The sequence below is a fragment of the Fulmarus glacialis genome, unplaced genomic scaffold (genome assembly GCF_000690835.1).
Source record: "Fulmarus glacialis isolate BGI_N327 unplaced genomic scaffold, ASM69083v1 scaffold32890, whole genome shotgun sequence".
Lineage (NCBI taxonomy): Eukaryota > Metazoa > Chordata > Aves > Procellariiformes > Procellariidae > Fulmarus > Fulmarus glacialis.
The window spans coordinates 1-19,149 of record NW_009186352.1 but is presented as its reverse complement, the minus strand read 5'-3'; the positions used below and the strand labels follow the sequence as shown (position 1 = coordinate 19,149).

Genomic DNA, 19,149 nt, shown 5'->3' with positions numbered 1-19,149 from the left:
TGGCAGCCTATTCTTGCTGGAATCAGTTCTGTAGCAGGGCAAACTTGAATTGATTTCTAGGCATGATGGTCTGAAAGATCTTGGGGCACCTCCAGATCTCCCCTCGCCTGATGTAATTTTCCTAGCAGTCCATCTGTTTTATGGTCAAAAAGCCTTGCAGTTCTGTCTTTGCCCTCCAAGGACTTCCAGTTCTGCAAAAATTATCTCTTTGCTGGCAAACGGCACATGGTGTTTTCTCCCTTACTGTATCTGCACTGTTGTACATTATTTTTAGAAACTGCCATGTTTGAAATGCTTATTAAAAACAGGCTTTGTTGCTGTCACCTTTCACGCCTAATCTCTTGCCTGGTTTGTGCTCCTTACAACCCAAACAGAAGGTAGCTTTTTCTGTGGGGCTGTCAAGCTCTCCAGGAGAGGATTGGCTAATCCTTTCCAGGAGACTTTCCTCAAATCTTACGTAGCAGTGTATCCTAGCCACCCCCTTCTTTAAAAAAAAAAAAAAAAAAAAAGGGGGGGGGTGGGGGGGGGGCAAACCCCCCCCCCCCCCCCGAGCTCCTGCCTCTGGCCTGTTGTAAGCGAGGCTGTTTTGGTTTAGCCTTGTCTGCTGTTCATTGAGTTACGATGTTAAAGGCCGAATCTTCACAATGCTGGAAGTTGTCTAGCTGTAAAACTAAACCTTTAAGGGGAAAAAGTGTTGTCTGTATCATATGAATTGCTGCATATATATGAATGTAATTTTGTTATATCCCTCTTAGAGTGGTGGTGAGGTAACGTACTGGTTGCTGAAATTATAGTGTTTGGCCACACAGTTGTTCAGCCTTGCCATAGAGTGTAGATCTCCCAAATCTGCCTAAAGACAGGTCTGTCTTAGATGAGCACTGATGACAGGAACTGCATATGAAACTATGGCATTAAGCTGACTCTGCTGCCAACAGCTTAATTTCCTTTATCCTTGGCTACTTACTTTATCTCACAGTACTTTCACTTGTCCTGCTACAACTCTTTCTGCCTTTGTGTGCTGGATTGGACTGGGGTATTGATTCAGGGTTAAAATAACACGGCAGAAGGACTTCGAGCCATCTTAAACCAGCTGCTAGTTGATCGTGAGGCTGTGTAAACAGTTACCCTGGCACCACAGAGGAGCCAGGGTGTGGAAGGTAGAGGGATTGTGAGATGTAGAAGAGGTTTCCTCTGCTACCCAGTAGTCTGACTTTAAGAAACTAGTGGACTACTAAGTAGGGTAGGCAAGCCTTTGCTCAGAAACCATAAAAATCTCATTTGAGAGAGGAAATGAGTACCTGTGTCTCAGCCTTTCTGTTCTTGTCTCCTTGCATTTTTTTTTGTGTTGTGATGAATTTCTTTACTTTTGTGCCTTTAATTTTTTCTTCCATAATTCTTGCCTTGCATGAGGCTGCATTGTGCTTGTTTTTACTGGTGTGCTTCCACTGTAAATACCATACTGAAATCCAGTATTTGGAACGCAGGACTTTGCTAGCAAATTTTGCTCTTCTTATATTTAAGTCGTTCAACTGTCACTTTGGATGCTGCTGAAATAGAAACCACTGATGCTCTTCCAGTTAAATTGCTAAAGTGTAGTTCACAGTAAGTGACTTATTTTTAATAAGACCCATTTCATCTGGCTGTTAATTCTAAAAAAGGTAAGTAGTAAACTAGATAGCCAGTAGCAATTCAAATGCAGTTATACATCCTGAAATATGCAGTGTTAAGAACTGGCTTGATGAACCAGTGAAATAGATTAGCAACTGAGGAGATGATTAAACTGGTTTTGCAGGCTCTGTTTGACCTGACAGGGAAGTTACTTTCTAAATAGTACGTTCTGGAAGTGTGATAGCAAAGGACTTAAACATCCTTTGTGTGGGCCCTTTCGCTGTCTGTCCTTCCCCAGGACATGTATGTTAGAGAGTGGTGGCAACTCTCTGGTGTTTCCAGAGTGTCATGCCAATAACTAAGAAGCACTTTCCCCTTTATGCCCAGTGAAAGGGGAATTCTAAATAAAAATAAATCTCTGAAGCTGCCTGGCTTCCTTGAAATCCAAAGGTAGCAATCACTTAGCCATACATTTTAAGGGTGCCACTTCTATGGCAAGAAGCTGATCCTGTCTCTGAATTTCACCCCAATTTGGTTTAGTTTTTACTTTGTAAAAAGTAAAGTCTGTAGTGCAGCTGTTTCAGGTGTCTGTTTTCAGTACTCTGCTGTAGCTCCTGTAAATTCCAGGGGAAAATGCGTCGGCCTTTTGCAAAGCAGGTGAACAGTGCTTAAATGTCAGCTATAAATTCTCTAGCGTAGAAGCTGGCTGTGGATGGACATACAGACAGAACAAGTGATCTGTTAGCCGGGCCGTCCCGAGCTCTCTTCCTAGTTAGTACTTTGGTATTAAACTGCAGTAGTTTTCCCTTCGATCCAAGTTGTGTGCCAATGTTTATAAGTATCTGAAGACCTTATTTAAAAAAAAAAAGTAGATGAAGTTTTAGTCATCTTTGACTTGAAATGCTGTTATGATGAAAATGAGGGTTGCACTGAAGTAGAATGGAGATGTCAGAAGCTCTTGCCTATTATAGAAGGGTTCCTTTGTTAAAGGCTTTTGGCAGTTGCATGATCAGAAATACACTAACCTTCAGAAATATTACACAGTGAAGCCTAAAGAAGGGAAGTGCAGGCAGAGTTAAAAATGGCTAATGATGATAATTGCTTGGAAGTTGGACACTTCTTCAAGGGAGAAATCTCATCATAATAGAGTAGGTGGCTGTGCGTCTGAAGGTTAGACTGCATTTTAGGTGACTAATTAACACCTGTAGTTGATGGAGACTTAAAGCTCCACTGAAAAATTGGTTTATGCCTGTTTTCTATAAAACCGGAGTTTCTTCTCTCTCCCCCTCCTCTGCCTTTCTATTTTCTATTTAGGAATAACCTAATTTACTAGGGCATAATCACGTTTATGTTGTGTCCCTAAGGATTGTGTGAAGTGAAGTTGAAATTTTCTCCTGTAGCAGTACATCCATTATGGATAGAAGTAGCCTTTTAAATATCAAAAATGCGTGCTTCACTTAAATTGCCCTTCTGAGAACATACTGTCTTTTGTTTCTTATAATTTAGTTAGTTTGTATATTGTTACAGATTAACAGAATAATGAGCTTGGCATGACAACTGGCAGTTGCAGGAGATGCTACCAGTCTGTACTCAAGGTGTGTGGCTGGTAGCTTATGTTGAATTTGGGACTGATTTAATACGTAGGAGGTGTCCTAAACAGCTTTCTGAAGGGATATAAACTTGTGAATACTGCTTGCCAATGATTATAAAGAGGCAAAGACATGAAACTGGATTAGTTTCTCTTCGTGCTTTTAGCTTTTGGTTTTTTTTTTTGGGGGGGGGGGAAGCTTGCTTGGGAACTTGAACAGATAGTACTTCTACCTTGAAATGAGGTTCAGTGAGGCCTCAAATCCAGACAGAGCATTAACTGATAAATGTAGACCTACAGGTAGATACCTATGGTTGTAACAGGAGCACAGATGTGCGGAGCAGCATAGCTTCTGCCCCTGCTGTACGGGTCACCCGTAGAATTGTCTGGTTTTACTAGGATGCTTTGACAGAAGAATTTCTGGAGCAGCTTTGCCTGCAATATGAGGCTATGCGGCTTTGCCACTTATGTGCTGGCGTTTACCAAAGTCCATTTGCTGCTGACAAATATTTCTGAAAGGTTGTAGTTGGGGTGGGATTGTGAAGTAAGTAATTATTACATATGGAGTCAGTATTGGCATGAAAGTTAGGGGGGATGATTTAATTCTTTCACCAAAACTTTATTGCTGATTGGCTAGTGGTGAGATTACTTAAGGGATTACTTGCATGCTAAATCATTAATATCCTTTGCACAGGCTTGGGAGGAAGTATGCAGAAACTCCTTCCTCTTAGAAGGAGAGGATAGAATTGGCTTATTTTTAACCTTGCTGTATTTTTAAGATTAATTGCCTCGTATCACTTTCCAGATCATGAAGTGGTCATTCTATCTGCATTATAATTCGAAAGCAGTTATAAAACTTGGGGTAAAATCTTCCTGAATTTAGCTCTGTTAAAAATATATTTGATGGTAAAGTAAGACAAAATTCAACCCTTCCCTTGGAAAGGTGTCCTTGTGCCATCTCATCTGTAGTTGCTTCAGGACACATCCAGAGCTCTAAAGATCACTTTTTACAATGAAGTTTCAGGCTCTTGTTTTCTGTACTGCTATGCTGGTGGGCATGAGTTATTTAGAAAGCATGCTATCTGTGCAAGAGGAACAAAGGTACCGACGTTTGCCTGACAGTTTTCAATCCTTGGTTTTGTATTGTGGTTCCCACATTAGTAATAAGAGCTATGAGCTGCTATGAGGTCTGCAACTTTTCAGTTTTGGCGATACACTGTGCATTAAGCAAACGAGCTTTGCTCATATGTAACAACACTTGAAAGTTTTTGTCAGCTGTTCATGCTGTGAATGGTGTCCTTTTGGCACAGAGGTGTTTCGGGGCAGTTGCCTGAACTGTGAGGGGGAGGGTTGTGAGCATGCATTTAGACCGTAATCCTCAAGGCCATCACTATTGTTAGAAAACTGGCTGCAATTGCATGTTGCTGTAGTGACAAACTGGACATGACCTCAGCACAAGCCTTTAAAATACAGTTTTGCTGTAGTTATAAAACATCCCTTCTGTCACTAGAAGTAAGTTAAAGAATAATCTAAGAATGGTAGATTTGGTATGCAATGTAGTTTTGGAGTGTTGGATACTGCTGATAAGCCTTTAAGACTGTAAATTCTTTTAGTTGCCTAAACATGCTTTGGAAAGTTGAAAGTTTGTTTTCTAGCATGATCTTATGCCCCTACAGGCACTATTAACTCTGCTTGAGTTATGTTTGTAAGTCTACAGGGCTACAGCCTGAGGCAGGAGTGTAAGGGAAGGAGCGGGTGTTTGGTTATATACTTGCTTTCAAAAAAGTATTAGTCTCAGTTACAACTCTGGTTTTGGAAGAAAAATTTGGAATGTGATTCAAAGGAGAAAAGGTGAGCAAGGCACAGGTTGTTTTTGCGGGGTTATTTTGGGCAGATAAAACTATGAGTAGCATGCTAGGAGTGTTGCCTTCTGTATCAACCTAAAGGTGCAGTGATCTTGTAGTTTTTCTAGCAAGAAAGTCAAATTGAAACCCATTTTACTTACAAGGTATTTTGAGCTACAGCTTGCCAAGGTCTAGCATATTTTAGGTGTGACAACGTGCTGGGCACCTTATAAATTAGTTGGACTTGATGATCTTGGAGGTCTTTTCCAACCTTAATGATTCTATGATTCTATGATAAGTGTGATATTTTAATTCTGTAAAGCTTCTGTTAACAGATAATTCTTTTTCTTTCGTCATCCTGTTAAATAAGAGATCAAAAGAGGGGAATCAAATCAACTGTCTATTAAATAGTAAGAAATTTTCTCCTGGGTCTGCCTCAGTAGCCTCAACTGCTTATAGGCATCTGCCGGTAGTATCAATGACTGATGGCAGTAATTCCAGAATAAAACCTGGGGAAGGGGACTGGTGAATGAAAACGCCAGGACAAAAAAATATTGAAGAGGAAATAGAGGATTGATTATTCCATAGATTACTCTGCTTGAAAGAGCTAGCTAATTGTATTTAAATTCCTAAACTGAATGGAAATTTCAGTTTCTGCATGATGCATTTAAAGTCATTCAAAAGTAAGAAATAGGTTTTCTGTTTGAGCTTTTGCTTGATAAAAAAGCAACCTATAGGTTGTGGTGTTGTGTACATGTGTCTGCTGTTCTGCTCATGGACTGTGGCAGTGTAAGAGCAAAATTAAGACACTTCTGCAGCATGATCTGCAGAACTTGCACACATGGTCCTCCACTCAGCTAACATCTGTTTTGTATTAAATACTTAGCTTTATATTGTATTCCTCTCCAGCTTTTAGAGCTGTCTCAACTGGCCAGATGCAGTAAATAAGAGCTGAAGAGATAAGTTTGCACTTCTTTCGGTGGTATGACTAGGCACTTTACCTGTTGTCTTGGATGCTTGGTTTTGTACCGGGAAGTAGTGCTTAGCTCTGTGTGCAGCACTGGCTTGACCTCTTTGCCTTGTCTTACTTACTCAGATCATGGAGCTGAAATGGCTACTGTATGTGACCCTGCTCGCTCTTGGGACTTTTGCTGTCCAGGCACATGATATGGATGATGACAATGATGGTGATGATGTAGTTGATATTGAGGATGACTTGGACGATGGCATTGAGGAGGTAGAAGAGTCAAAGCCTGAAATGAGCACTCCTCCAACTCCAAAGGTTTGGCATGGAACTTCTTTTAAAAATTGAATTATCACTTGTGTTGTGGTGAATGTAAGTCTGATGAGAGTTGTCTTTACTTTGCTAACATTTAATATGTTGTGATGTTACTAAAATGTTATCTGGGAGTAGGGCTTGGAATTAAGCCTGGCTGCTTCATTCCTATTCTCATGTCCACATGTTCTTCCTGAAAACTTAGATCCACCCTTGAAATCTGTGATGTGATTATCAGGAGTTAATGCTAATGTTTCCAGCTAGATACATACTTTAGTTTTAGTTGCAGACAAGAGCACAATGGCTTGGCACAAGCAGCAATATTTATGTAACTTCTGTATTTATGCTGCAAGGGTGTTCCAGGTAAGCTGTACTTGAGCGTAGAGGGGGAATGTGAGCTGTATATGCCTGTACTTCTTCAGAGTAAAGAATGTGCCTTGAAAGGTGCATAAATGCCTCTCTTCTCCAATAGGTTACTTACAGGGCCCCAGTCCCAACCGGTGAGGTGTATTTTGCAGAGTCCTTTGATAAAGGAACTCTGGACGGGTGAGTATAATCTGAAGGATGATTCAATACAGCAAATACTAAAAATTTTGGTGAAAGGCAATGAAACCTGTGCTGGAGCCTGTGTTATTCAAAATTGAATCAAAGGGCAGTGATTGGTGGGAGTTACAGCAGTGACTATATGGGGCTGGCTGTTAAAGTGCCGAGCTAAACTAGTATTTCCTTAAGTTCTAGTAACAAGGGGGAGGTGAGCCATACATGTGTAATGTTTTAATCCTCATCTGACTTTTCACTTTCTTCGGGTAATGTGAGGATAGTGAGGTACAACTTTTATTTTTTTACAAGAGCAAGACACTGAGGCCATGATCCTACTTTGGGGGTGGGGTGGGAAGTGGCAAATGCAGAAAACTTTGCAGGCTTGGGGATAGAACTCCTCAGGGGATCAAGACACTGGGGTGTAGTCTTAGGACAGCAAGGGTTATCTTATCTTAAGGGCAGGATTTTTAGTGGAAAAAAAAGTGTGGTTTTTTGACCATTGGATGTCTGTCTTCTAGATGGATCCTTTCCAGAGCAAAAAAAGATGATACGGATGATGAGATTGCCAAATATGATGGTGAGTCCAGCCCAGGCTTTGGATGATAGATGTTTCTGATGTCTTTTGTCATACCTGAAGAAGAGGTGCAAGCCTTTGTTTTCTGTTTCCCAGTTAAAATTATATTTACTGAAGAAAATGGGAGGAGTGTTTATATATCTGGCTAAGAATATAAAGTGTAGTTCCGATTTAGACAAAATATCCACTTGGAGGTTTTAAAATAATTTTTGGTGAAGATGTTATGCTAATAACTTGATAAGATACCTGTTGGGCTAAACAAAGACTGGCTTGAACAAGTTTCGATAACGTGGTTAATTTCTCTCCAGGTAAATGGGAAGTCCAAGACATGAAGGACACTAAGCTTCCAGGAGACAAAGGGCTTGTGTTAGTAACCCGAGCCAAGCATCATGCAATTTCATCCAAACTTTCAAAGCCTTTTGTATTTGATACCAAACCCCTTATTATACAGTAAGTAAAGGATAACTTATTTCAAGGGTGACATGATAGCAGGGTGAGGTTAATTCCATAACTGAGCTTTTGTTGACTGGGGGTCTAGATGACACAAGATACTGCAACCTATTATTATACTGTTTAAATAAGAGTAAAATAGCAACCCATATTCCCAAAGTGGGAAGTTAGGGACAGCATGGGTCCCTCTGAAGCCTGAGAAGGAAAGAAGTCTATGAAAACTAGACTTGGTAACCTGTTTCGGGACTTCAATTCACTTGATTTAATTGTAGTAACAAGGTCAGGCAACTGACTTTTGTACCGCTAATTGTGAAGATCCTTGTCCTTTTGGAGAAAAGCTGGTCTGTATGTAATTCAGTGCACTTCCTTATACAGTAAACTGCCCCCTGTTTCCAAGGTGGAGTGTGCAGAGTGGTGAAGATGCACTCATTTCCTCCTTCCTTTGTCTTAGTTCATCTGTCATGGAAGATGAACAGCTTGCCTAGCTCTGTTTGGCCATGACTGATGTAGAAGAATCTACCTGCATGTATGTTAGACTAGCAAGAAGGGAAAAAATCATTCAGTGAGAACAGTTGAATTGTGGTTTATTACCTACTTTATCAGTTTTGAACAAAGAGTAAGCTAATTCATGTTTGCACAAGATAATGAATTGGTCACTTTGCTTTGCAAGACTGTTTAGTTTTGGCTCAAAATACACGGCTAAAAATAAATCCCAGTGGTCATCCACTCCAGCTGCTGGCATTGAGAGAGGATCAAGCATACTTAGCCTATTCCTGACAGAGATGGTTTGCCTTTTTCAGACGCCTTGCCATCCTTAAATATACTGTTGTATGCTTATAACCCTAAAGGGGCTTCTCCTAGGATCCAGTAGTCATCGCTTTCGTAGTCTTGCAAATTGAGTTGTCTGCCATAGTAGTTGTGGAGAAAATAATTGGCTTGCCTTAATCTCTGTTGCACTGTCTTATATACTGGTAAGCTTTTTCTTCCTTCTCTCTACTTCTAGATCATAATCTTCTAGACCAGCACTCAATTCCTTTAATCTTTTCTCTCAGGTTAAGTCTTCTAAATCCTCAATTTTTCTTGTTTCTCAGTCCTTATGAATATTTGCTTAGTCCTTAGAGTGCAGTGTGTATTTTTAATATTCACTGGACACGTGATTTAAAGGAAACAACAACAAAACACTCTTACTCTTAATTTGTACTTGAAAATTGTAATGGTGTATTACAGAAATAATTTTTCCTCAGGTATAACATGTTCTCCCCTTCTCTTTCCAAAACTAAAATTAGGTATGAAGTAAACTTCCAAAATGGAATAGAGTGTGGTGGGGCCTATGTGAAATTGCTTTCAAAAACCCCTGAATTGAACCTGGTGAGTAATGCTGCTACTTTGAGTATTAGCTGTGAAACAAAACTTTTTTCATTTTGCTTCTTCCTGAAGAAACCTCTTCAATAAAGGCAGTAGGGCATATTTAGGGCCTGATCTCCAAAGTACTTAGCAGTTTCTGGCCTCTTGAGTGAAAACTCTGGAGTTTTATAGTAGCTGAGCAGTTCTAGACCTTTGCTAGAGTCTGCAATATTTCAGATTACCCTAGGTTCTAGGACCAAAAAGGAGGTATCTTAGGAGAGTAGCCAGTGTATGAGGAGAAACCTTTTCAGGAAGCTGTTGCCCGGACAGAAGATACCATGTTCCATTTTCTAAAACAGACTAAGGCAAATAACTAAAAATATACCTTGCATTTATTGCCTTGTCTTTGACATGTGAACCCACTTGTGAGTTACTGGGTTTATTTAAAAAAAAAGTCTTGAGTGGTTGGATTGGATACAACCTTATATGTTCAGCTGCACACACTAGCTATATAGAACCATTTGCTTCATAAACAACCCTTAAAAGTGTGGTCAGTGGAAGAGACCATGCTACAACTCCTAAGGATTAAGAATAATTTTCTCTCTTCTTGATATACCTACCTAAAGTGGTTTAGCCTATTCAGACAAAGCTTAACTGCTGGGTCACCTTGCATAGGCTTGTGTAGCCTATGGGTTTTCTTTAGTCATCTTCCTAGACTTTATAGGAAGTACCTTTTATGACTTGTTACCCATCCTTCTCCTTTCCTTCTGCAGTCTCATTGGAGTTGTATTATTAATACAGATTCCAAAATATTAAAAAAAGACACTCAAAAGACTACTTGACCGTCTAACCAGTTTCACATGTGCATTGAATTTTAAGATAACATTAGCAAGAACAAATAGACTTGCTTGCAATGCTCAAAGGTGAGATTATTATATCCAGTTAGCTCTCGGATTGAGACAGTACACCAGTTTGTAAGTGTGTAAACTAAATACAACTTGGCCTCACTTTTAATAATGCTGCTTATTGTTTTGTGTGAAAGAAATTCACTGGACTAGCTGTCGTTCATTACTACCAATAACTGGTATTTCCGTATTGATAGCTTTTAAAATCCTTTATTGTAATATAGAGTTATACTTAAACATTGTGGTTGTCACTTAACACTGATCTGTTTGATGACACTTGAATAGGTGTTGTTTTCCATCTGGGAAGTAGGGACCAAAGGTGTGGAATCAAGTAGCTGGGATAATTCTGGTGTTTTCTCTAGAGGCTTGTATTCATCATACAAAGTGTGGGTAATTCACTGGCTTGATATCCAAGTTACAGAATAATTTCTGATGAATTGGGAGTTCTTAGGCCAGGCAGTGACTTACGTTGTGTTTCAAAATAATGGAATGAAGTTTTGCATTGTTTTTAAAGGATCAGTTCCATGACAAAACTCCATATACAATCATGTTTGGCCCTGACAAATGTGGAGAGGACTATAAATTGCACTTCATCTTCCGGCATAAAAACCCAAAGACTGGCAAATATGAAGAGAAGCATGCAAAACGTCCAGATGCAGACATGAAGACTTACTTTACTGATAAGAAAACCCATCTTTATACTCTGGGTATGGTGACTGTTAACTATGCATGTTAATAACTACTACTATGTGTACTGAATCAAAAGCTCATAAAATGAGCCAGATGAACAACTGAATATTTGTGTCAACACACCATACAACTAAAAATCACTTGAAAGCTCTGAATGCAAAAACTAATCTTCTTATACAAAGGCTTATTTCTTCCTTGCAAGTAGTCTTGATTCATGTAAAAAGGGTCATGAGACCTTGAACTTAATAGTTAAAGGAGAACTGAATTTCAGAGCAGTTGTGAGTAACTTGATATGCTAAGTATATCCAAAATAATTATCAACATTTATAAACTGCTTGAATGCTGCCCCCTAGTAATTTGGGGTATACTAGGCTTTAGATTTAGAGGGATAGTCTTTTTTCTTGCTGCTTTCATAGTACCAGACAAACTCAGTGGTTCTTGAAGTACAGTGGCTGGTCTGGTCTATTAGTTATGACTAAAATCTTTCAGGGAGTACTCAGAGGATCTCGCTAGCTTTTCCTACTACAGAGGCAGCAATGGCTAAAGGAGTGAGATTAAAATCCTGCGAGTCAGCAGTAGGGAGTCTTATTCTTGAGCAGAATGTGAATACATACATTCTTACTACTAAAGCAATACTTACTGTGCCAAAGTCAACTTACTGTGTTAACTAGTAAATCACTCTACAAGCTTCTTTGTGCTTTTAGCATATTTAAAGGAGGACTCTTGCAATGAGTCTTTCTCAGAAGGTGAGGTGTGGTACATCATCACTAGTTATACTTTGACATAAGGAGAAAGGTTCTTAACAATTCTTTAAAACAATTGCTGGGTAAGTGGAAGCTTGGATTGCTGAAGTTGTTATACGGTGGGGATGAGTGATGCTTTATGAAGCACGTTTTGTATCGTATATGTAATGGCTACATCAACTTTTTTCCTTACCAGTCTTGAATCCTGATAATAGTTTTGAAATACTGGTTGATCAAACGGTTGTCAACAGTGGGAATTTGCTAAATGATATGTCTCCTCCCGTGAATCCACCCCGAGAGATTGAGGACCCAAATGACCAGAAGCCTGAGGACTGGGATGAGAGACCAAAAATCCCAGACCCAGATGCTGTTAAACCAGATGACTGGTAAGCTGTTGGAGGGGTGGAGCTGAGGGAGGCCTTGGCCTGATAATTTGATCCTGATCAAAAAGCCTTTCTCAGATGACTTACAGGAGGTTTTGAGTCACCCTTGTAATCAAAACACAATCAGTTTAGGCAGCAGTTTGGTAGACAAAGGCAGACAGGATCCATGTCCTCTGGCAATTACTGTTTAGTGCTCCTGTTTCTGTGCTGGCCACAGATGAAGTTTTTACCGAAACAGCTATGCTAGCTGATGCTTTCATCCTTGATGAGATCAAAAGATGAGCTGCAGAAGGTATAACTGTAAGATGTTTGTAGCTGTTTGTGTAATGCATAGTTACAAGTGACTGAAATATCTGACATCCTAATTGGAAACTGATACTGGGTTTCTGTCTTTGAGCTTATGCTGTGTGAACCATGGACTCAAATTCAAGCTCAAATGCATGTTTGCAGCAACCACTAAAATATGGGACTTGCTGTAATATGCCCTTTCTAGGTTGGCTTTAAAAAATAAGTAATATTACCTTACAGTTGGTGCCATGACTGTGCCATGAGGCACATGTATAGGTAACAGATTGCAAGGCAATTCCTTTCTGAAATCACGCTTACCCTATCAGAAGTGAAGCTGGCTGGTAGTCTAGATCAGTGGGCTTGTTCAGAGTCCATAGAATCACGCTTCAGGGTTAAGAACTTTAATGTGTTGCATGTGTTAATACATAATATTCTGCTCTCAAGGGATGAGGATGCTCCTGCAAAGATTGCAGATGAAAATGCTGTGAAACCAGAGGGCTGGCTGGATGATGAGCCAGAATATGTAGCAGACCCTGATGCTGAGAAGCCTGAAGATTGGTACGTTTACTGCTTGTTGCAAATCACAGCAAACATTTCGTTGCTTTGGTACTGGCTTTTACAAGTATACGAATAGCTAGTTCATTGTTGCTTGCTAACAAAGTCGTTGATTTGGGCTATCTTGCTGCAAAAGTGGAAGGCAGAATTGGTCTGAGGAGTCTTGTGTTCTCGCGTTCACCTGTGCACTTTTCACTGTTCCGTGATTGTAAGCTGAACAGGGCAGGGATGGTCATCTTGCAGTTATACCATACTTGGAAGGGCTGGTGGGGGAGGCTGTGCTCAGGGACTGGCTTTTATTGAGCTTCTGTGCTTCCAAGCTACTTCTTGAAATCCTCATTCCTTCTGCAGTGTCTTTACCTACACATCAATGCTATACAAAGTTTCAGTATCTCCATTTTATGGTAGGAATTTTAACTTTCCCAGAAATCAGACATTGTCTAAGTCTTACTCTGTATAAAGGCAAGGGGCGGACTTGAAAACTGAATTTCCCTTTTCAGGGATGAGGATATGGATGGTGAATGGGAGGCACCTCAGATTGCAAATCCTAAATGTGAGACAGCCCCTGGCTGTGGTACCTGGCAGCGACCAATGATTGACAATCCAAACTACAAAGGCAAATGGAAGCCTCCTATGATTGATAACGTGAACTATCAGGTTGGTGTTTTCATTGCTTAAACTGCTGGCCAATGCAGCATTTCTCTGACAAAAAGCAGAATGATTTAGATTCTTTAGATTCAGCGGGTGTAATTAAGAATACAAATACTGTCATATATTGTACTGTGTTTCAAGTGGACGGATTCAAAGTGCTTTCTTACTTGGCTTCACTTCTTTGTAGCACAGATGAAAATTGATTCCCAAAACCTGACAAGTTGCACCCATAGACATTGTAATTAAGTGCAATGGATTGGTCTTTCAGTTCAAAATGGGCTGAAAACTAAAAATTGTGTTGTAGCAGGTGAGGCTTGAATGTCTTTTGTCTTTCCTAGGGTATATGGAAACCTAGGAAGATCCCAAACCCAGATTTCTTTGAAGACTTGGAACCTTTCAAGATGACTCCCTTCAGTGCTGTGGGACTTGAGCTATGGTCAATGACTTCTGACATCTTTTTTGACAACTTTATCATCTGTACTGAAAGAGCTGTGGCTGATGATTGGGCCAGTGATGGGTGGGGACTGAAAAAGGCAGCCGATGGTGCTGCAGAGGTGAGAAATAAGGTTTAATTGTGTGTTTCTGACTGGAACAGTAGGAGCATTGCTGCTGTCCTCTCCCACAGTCTTTATCAATATATAGCTATATGTACCAAGGCTAGGGGTTATGATAAACTAGATTGGAACCTCAATTCCTAATTATAATATGGTAATGGTTGCTATAAGTAGCAATGGGTGAGGTTTTTGCTCTGACAGTTGGACTGTTAACTTTAGCCTAATTCTTCATTTGTAAACTATGGAAAAAGTACTTATGCAGGTTAGCTTTAATTTTTTTGAGGTATCAAATAAAATGTTCAAAGTTGCAAAAAAATCTATTTGAAAATTCTATAGCTTAAACTTCACAGCTACAACTTGCTGTGTGGGATGAAATTTGACAGTTCTTTTTATCTTACAGCCTGGTGTTGTGGGCCAGATGATGGCAGCTGCTGATTTTTAGAGCGTCCTTGGCTTTGGGTAGTCTACATCCTCACTGTGGCTTTGCCAGTGTTCCTTGTTGTCCTTTTCTGCTGTTCCGGGAAGGTATGCATTTCCTCTGATAATAAGTGGTACAATGTTTAAAAAGAGGTCCAGCAAAATGTACCTTAACGTCACAAATAATTGCCTGGTTTTGACAATTTTTTTAGAAACAGCCAAGTGCTGCAGAGTACAAAAAGACTGATGCTCCTCAGCCTGATGTGATGGATGAGGAGAAAGAGGAAGAAAAAGACAAAGGAGGCAAGGAAGAAGAAGAGGAGGAGGAGGAGGAGGAAGCAAATGAGGAAAAGCTAGGTAGGTAAACTAGATAATCTTGAATCAGTTTGCATTTTCTCTCTGGTAGAATGAAACAGTAGGATTGGCAGACACAGAGTAAAGCCAATGGTGAAGTGAAGGTCTTAATGAGAATGAGATTTTTTTTTTTTATTTCTCTTAGAAGAGAAGCAGAAAAGTGATGCTGATATAGGAGGTGCTAGTCAAGAGGAGGAGGAAGAGGAGGAGGAAGAGGAGAGGAAACCTGCATCAGAGGTAAGAGTGCTTAATCTTTGAGGGAAGTCTTGTGTATTTTTTTCCTTAAGTCATGTAGAACAAGCCTTACTGTAGTGTTTAAAAGTAAACCTGGCTCATGTGATACTCCCTCCCAGTGTCAGAACTTTGGAAAACTTCATCACCCTGCAGAATAGGAATTGCTGTGGCCAACTTCAGCAGAGCTGGGCACCTGGCTAAAGGCACTGCCATAGACCCTGCATTGTGAGAGGAGTGGGATTGTGTGGAATGCATCTTCCTGAGGCAAAAGGCTTATTCAGCTTTGTATGCAGTCAGGATGTGACCTCTTAAGTGCTCCACACTGACATAATGGCTGACTTAAAAATGGGTGGAGTGTTGCTTGAAGTTAAAGGGATTCTCACAGCAGCAGAAGCTGTTGAGTACTCTCAGCAAATAGTGTACATCCACCATGAGTGGAAGGGGAGAGTAGTAACATCAGTAGGACCTTTCAAAAATTAAATGCTAACGTAGAAGTGAAAGTAGATTATTCCTTGTAGGTTTACTCAAAATGGTTTTTAAGGGTATTCTTAGATTTTATTTCCTTGATGTTTACACAAATTACTTTCTTGCAGGAGGAGGAAACTGTGAATAGATCACCCAGAAACAGAAAGCCAAGGAAAGATTGAAAAAAGTCATAAGAACTTGATCTGTGATTTTTTTTTTTTTTTTCCCAAACATGGTTCTGGGAGAGGACCTTGGACACCTTACATTGAAACTTGGACAAACCTCAAGATTTCACCATCCACAGGTTCCAGTAATACACTATCCAATGTAATAGTGTCTAGCAGTAAAATACTTGCAATCATTTGTTTTAAAGAACATCATTCCTGTAGAAAGAATGCATTTAATATAATGGGCTGTGGATTTTGGAATGTAACATAACTAACGTTTTCATTTTTGGTTTTAAATATTCTTTTCTGTTTTTAAGTAGATTGGTAGAACTTTTCTGGTCTCAAACCTTGGCTTAATTTAATATATTAATTAGTGAAAAATAACAATGAATCTTGAAAGTGCTAGGTGATAAAAATGCAGTTTTATAACTAGTTTTTTTTACAAATATGTAAATTCCTAAATGCACCAATGTCTTTATATCCCTTAAAATTTGATAATTGTTTAAAGAAAAGGTGTCAATGTGTTTGACAACCCCTCTGCCCTCAAAAGAAAAAGAAAACTGGGGGGGGATGTATGGGGAAACCAGTAGTGAAACTCTCTAATCAATCAACTTCATTCTTTTGGGGGGAGGAGAAGGAGGAAGAAGGAGTGGAAGGAAGGGGTTAGTCAGTCTATAGAATATGCATACTATGCATGGCTAAAGCCCTGTTAAGTGTTGACAAATGATCTAGGATTTGGAGTGGGTCATCTTAATGTGGCATTTAATCCTGCGGACCTTGCAGATAATGGATTTTGTTAGTTCTTGAACTCTTTTTGTAAAGCTAATAGGTTGTTGGGGGGGTGGTGTTAGACTACTTCACCCTTTCCCCTCTGTTCAGCCACTGATGCTTTCCTTTGTGACTATACAGCTTTTTCTGAGTGCAGCTTTGCCTCAGTTGCTGAAGCGCTTCATGTTCAGCTCATCGTCAAACTTTGTTTTTATAGCTAGGCCTACTCCTTTCCAGGGTCCAAACACTGGATAGGACAGTGTCCCATATCCTCTCACTGTTATCACTGTATGTCTACTCCTGTAGAAATGGGGGAGGTAGTCAGGTAGACAAGCTGAACTGAGTATTTGTTAAGGGAGAAAAAAAAAACGAAACAACCAACCAAGATGTCAGTATTGTAGGGTGGGGAAGGAGCATGAGGAATATCTTAACTGGTATGTGAAACTGTTTAAGTCTTTTATCTGCTCTTCATGTAACAAATGCATCCTAAATTATATTGTGAATGTTAGGGAATTCCACTTCCAGCTGAATAAATTTTTTTAAAGCGTTGAGTCTACCATATTATACTGTTTCAAACAGTTTTTTTTGTGGAATGCAGGTGATCACTACAAGAGCATACCTCTGAGGGTGAAATCTATGTAACTTCATTACACTGTACCAAATATGTTGGCGTTTGGATGTCTATATAGATAAACTTTTGCCTTTGTTTAGAGTGAAATTAAATGTCCTGAAATTACTCTTCTTGCACTGAATTTAAACACTCCAGTGTTGTTTGGTCATAGCATAGGTATAGTGTGGGGAATAATTCCCAGGGGTTGGGGAGGGAAGAGTGTTCCAATTACCTTGCCAACAGTCTAACCAATTACTAAAAGACTCTTGGTTTTTCGGGTTTTTTGTAAAACACCTTTTGCTGCCTGTCCTTATGTTGTATCCCTTGGTTGTTGTGTTTGAAATATTAGTGATCACAAATGCATAGCAGGATTTCTTGATCTTTCTGCAGTATGCAAATAAACTGTTGTAAGCAAGATACTGGAAGTAATTTCAGACTTCTGTTGGGAGCTATTGCATGTTTAGAATGCCTTTGCCTGTTGAACACCTGGTTAATACCGCTCCTTATTGCAAAAATAGCTTATACTCTGACATGGAAGATGTCATAGCTTAAGCATTGCTACTAGCTTGTTCTCAGGACTGTATTTTTATCAAGGAGCAGCTGCTATTTATTACCCTCAGTCCTTTGAGATGAAGTATATGTAAATGGTTTCAATTCAGCTAACATTTTGAGCACAACATAAAAATCTATTAATCTAATGGTTTTTTATCTTGATATGCAAATTGCCTTAAATTCCCAAACAATTCATGTGCATACCTGTTCTTTCAAAGCATCAAAAGTGAACTTAAGCTTTTAAATAGTATTATATTAAAGCTAATTGTAAATCTACATTTGCTTACAATCTGCTAAATCTCTTGAAAAGGTCTCCTGTCTGCATGTTATGGCTTTTTTTGATACCATAGTGTATGCTTCTTGAATAATCACTACAATAAATGAAGACTTTCCAAAATGGATAGACAATTCCAAAGTTACTTCTTATCCCGCTTTCTCTGACTTGGGTGGCTCAGTTTAACTTAAGAATCACTCTTATTTTTAAAGCCTTTGAGGAAAAATTAGCTATCTGCTTATCCTGAGTACTTTTAAAGCATAGCTGTGTTTTTCGAAGTACTGAAGCTCTATGTGGTTGTAGCCTCTGAACTAGGTCTGGAACTGTTTGCAATGCTGGAAGGTGTATTTGGGCCTTTTACGCCCGTGCACCCCAGAGCGGCCGCCTTCGAAAAGGCTGCTCTGCTTGACTGACCGTGCTGTGCCGGGGGGCTAGGCTGAGGTGGTCAAAACAGAACCCCGGGGGAGCAGGGACAGGCAGGGTCTGAAACACGAGGCTCTAGAAATGCTGAAAACGGTTTTTCTCCCAGAGTTGGTGCCCGGTAAGGGGAGTTGATAAAGATGCAGCTAACCAACTAACCTGTTCCAGAAGTGTCACTGGATGTGATCTAGCCTTTCTGGGTCTGGCTAATAGCGAATTACCACAGCTGGAGGCTGTCGCCTATAAAATGCATTGTGAATGTCTGTTTTAAGATTGAGGAGGGGTTCCTGCAAGTGCTAATTGCTAGTAGACCGTACCTCTCCGTGGTGGTCTCGCGCTCTTCCCTTACTCCTTCCTCAAAAGCAGTGCTCCTCTTAGGCTGTGGTTACGTCTGCGGGGCTTGTGACCACTCTCTCCATCCCTAACTGTTCCGAGTTAGTACCGCTATTGCCTCGTGGTTTCAAAAAGGGTTTTGTGCGGTTTTTTGGGTTTGGGGTTTTTTTTTAGTGTTGCTGAAGAGGACTCTGATTTCATTTACAGAAAAGACCTGTCCATTTCAAAAAGGTACCTGTAGATGCAACTTGAAAAAACAAAATGTAAAAACTAATTAATAAAGAGACTTAAATCTGTTTGGCTTTCTTTGTCTAATTAGCAAAACTGCCTAAGTCTTCATCGCTTCTGGTTGACTTGCAGCGAAGGGAGCGGGTCCGGGCTGGGAACCAGGCCATCAGCAAGGGACGGAGAAGAGGTGGCTCAGTAACCCGCTGCGCTGCAGGGCTGTTTTCCACCGCTCCGCAGCCAGCTGCTGGAAAGCTCACGTTTTGACCCAAAAGCAGAGGTGCCGTGCTGCAGAGGCTGGCGGGCCGGCGGCTCCCGCTGCCGCCGCCGCGGCCCA

The 19,149-nt window shown here is 40.2% G+C and overlaps 1 protein-coding gene across 1 annotated transcript; it reads left to right on the top strand.

The window, feature by feature from the left end:
* Positions 1-6,134: 6,134 nt before the first annotated feature.
* LOC104083951 (calnexin-like) lies at positions 6,135-17,961 on the top strand. The gene is given in 15 exon segments (XM_009587630.1): positions 6,135-6,322; positions 6,789-6,862; positions 7,375-7,433; positions 7,739-7,880; positions 9,167-9,248; positions 10,644-10,836; positions 11,759-11,948; positions 12,678-12,791; positions 13,289-13,445; positions 13,778-13,993; positions 14,394-14,432; positions 14,435-14,518; positions 14,623-14,767; positions 14,910-15,001; positions 15,592-17,961. Coding segments are annotated over 15 exon segments (1,824 nt in total). The 5' UTR covers positions 6,135-6,139; the 3' UTR covers positions 15,646-17,961.
* Positions 17,962-19,149: the final 1,188 nt, after the last annotated feature.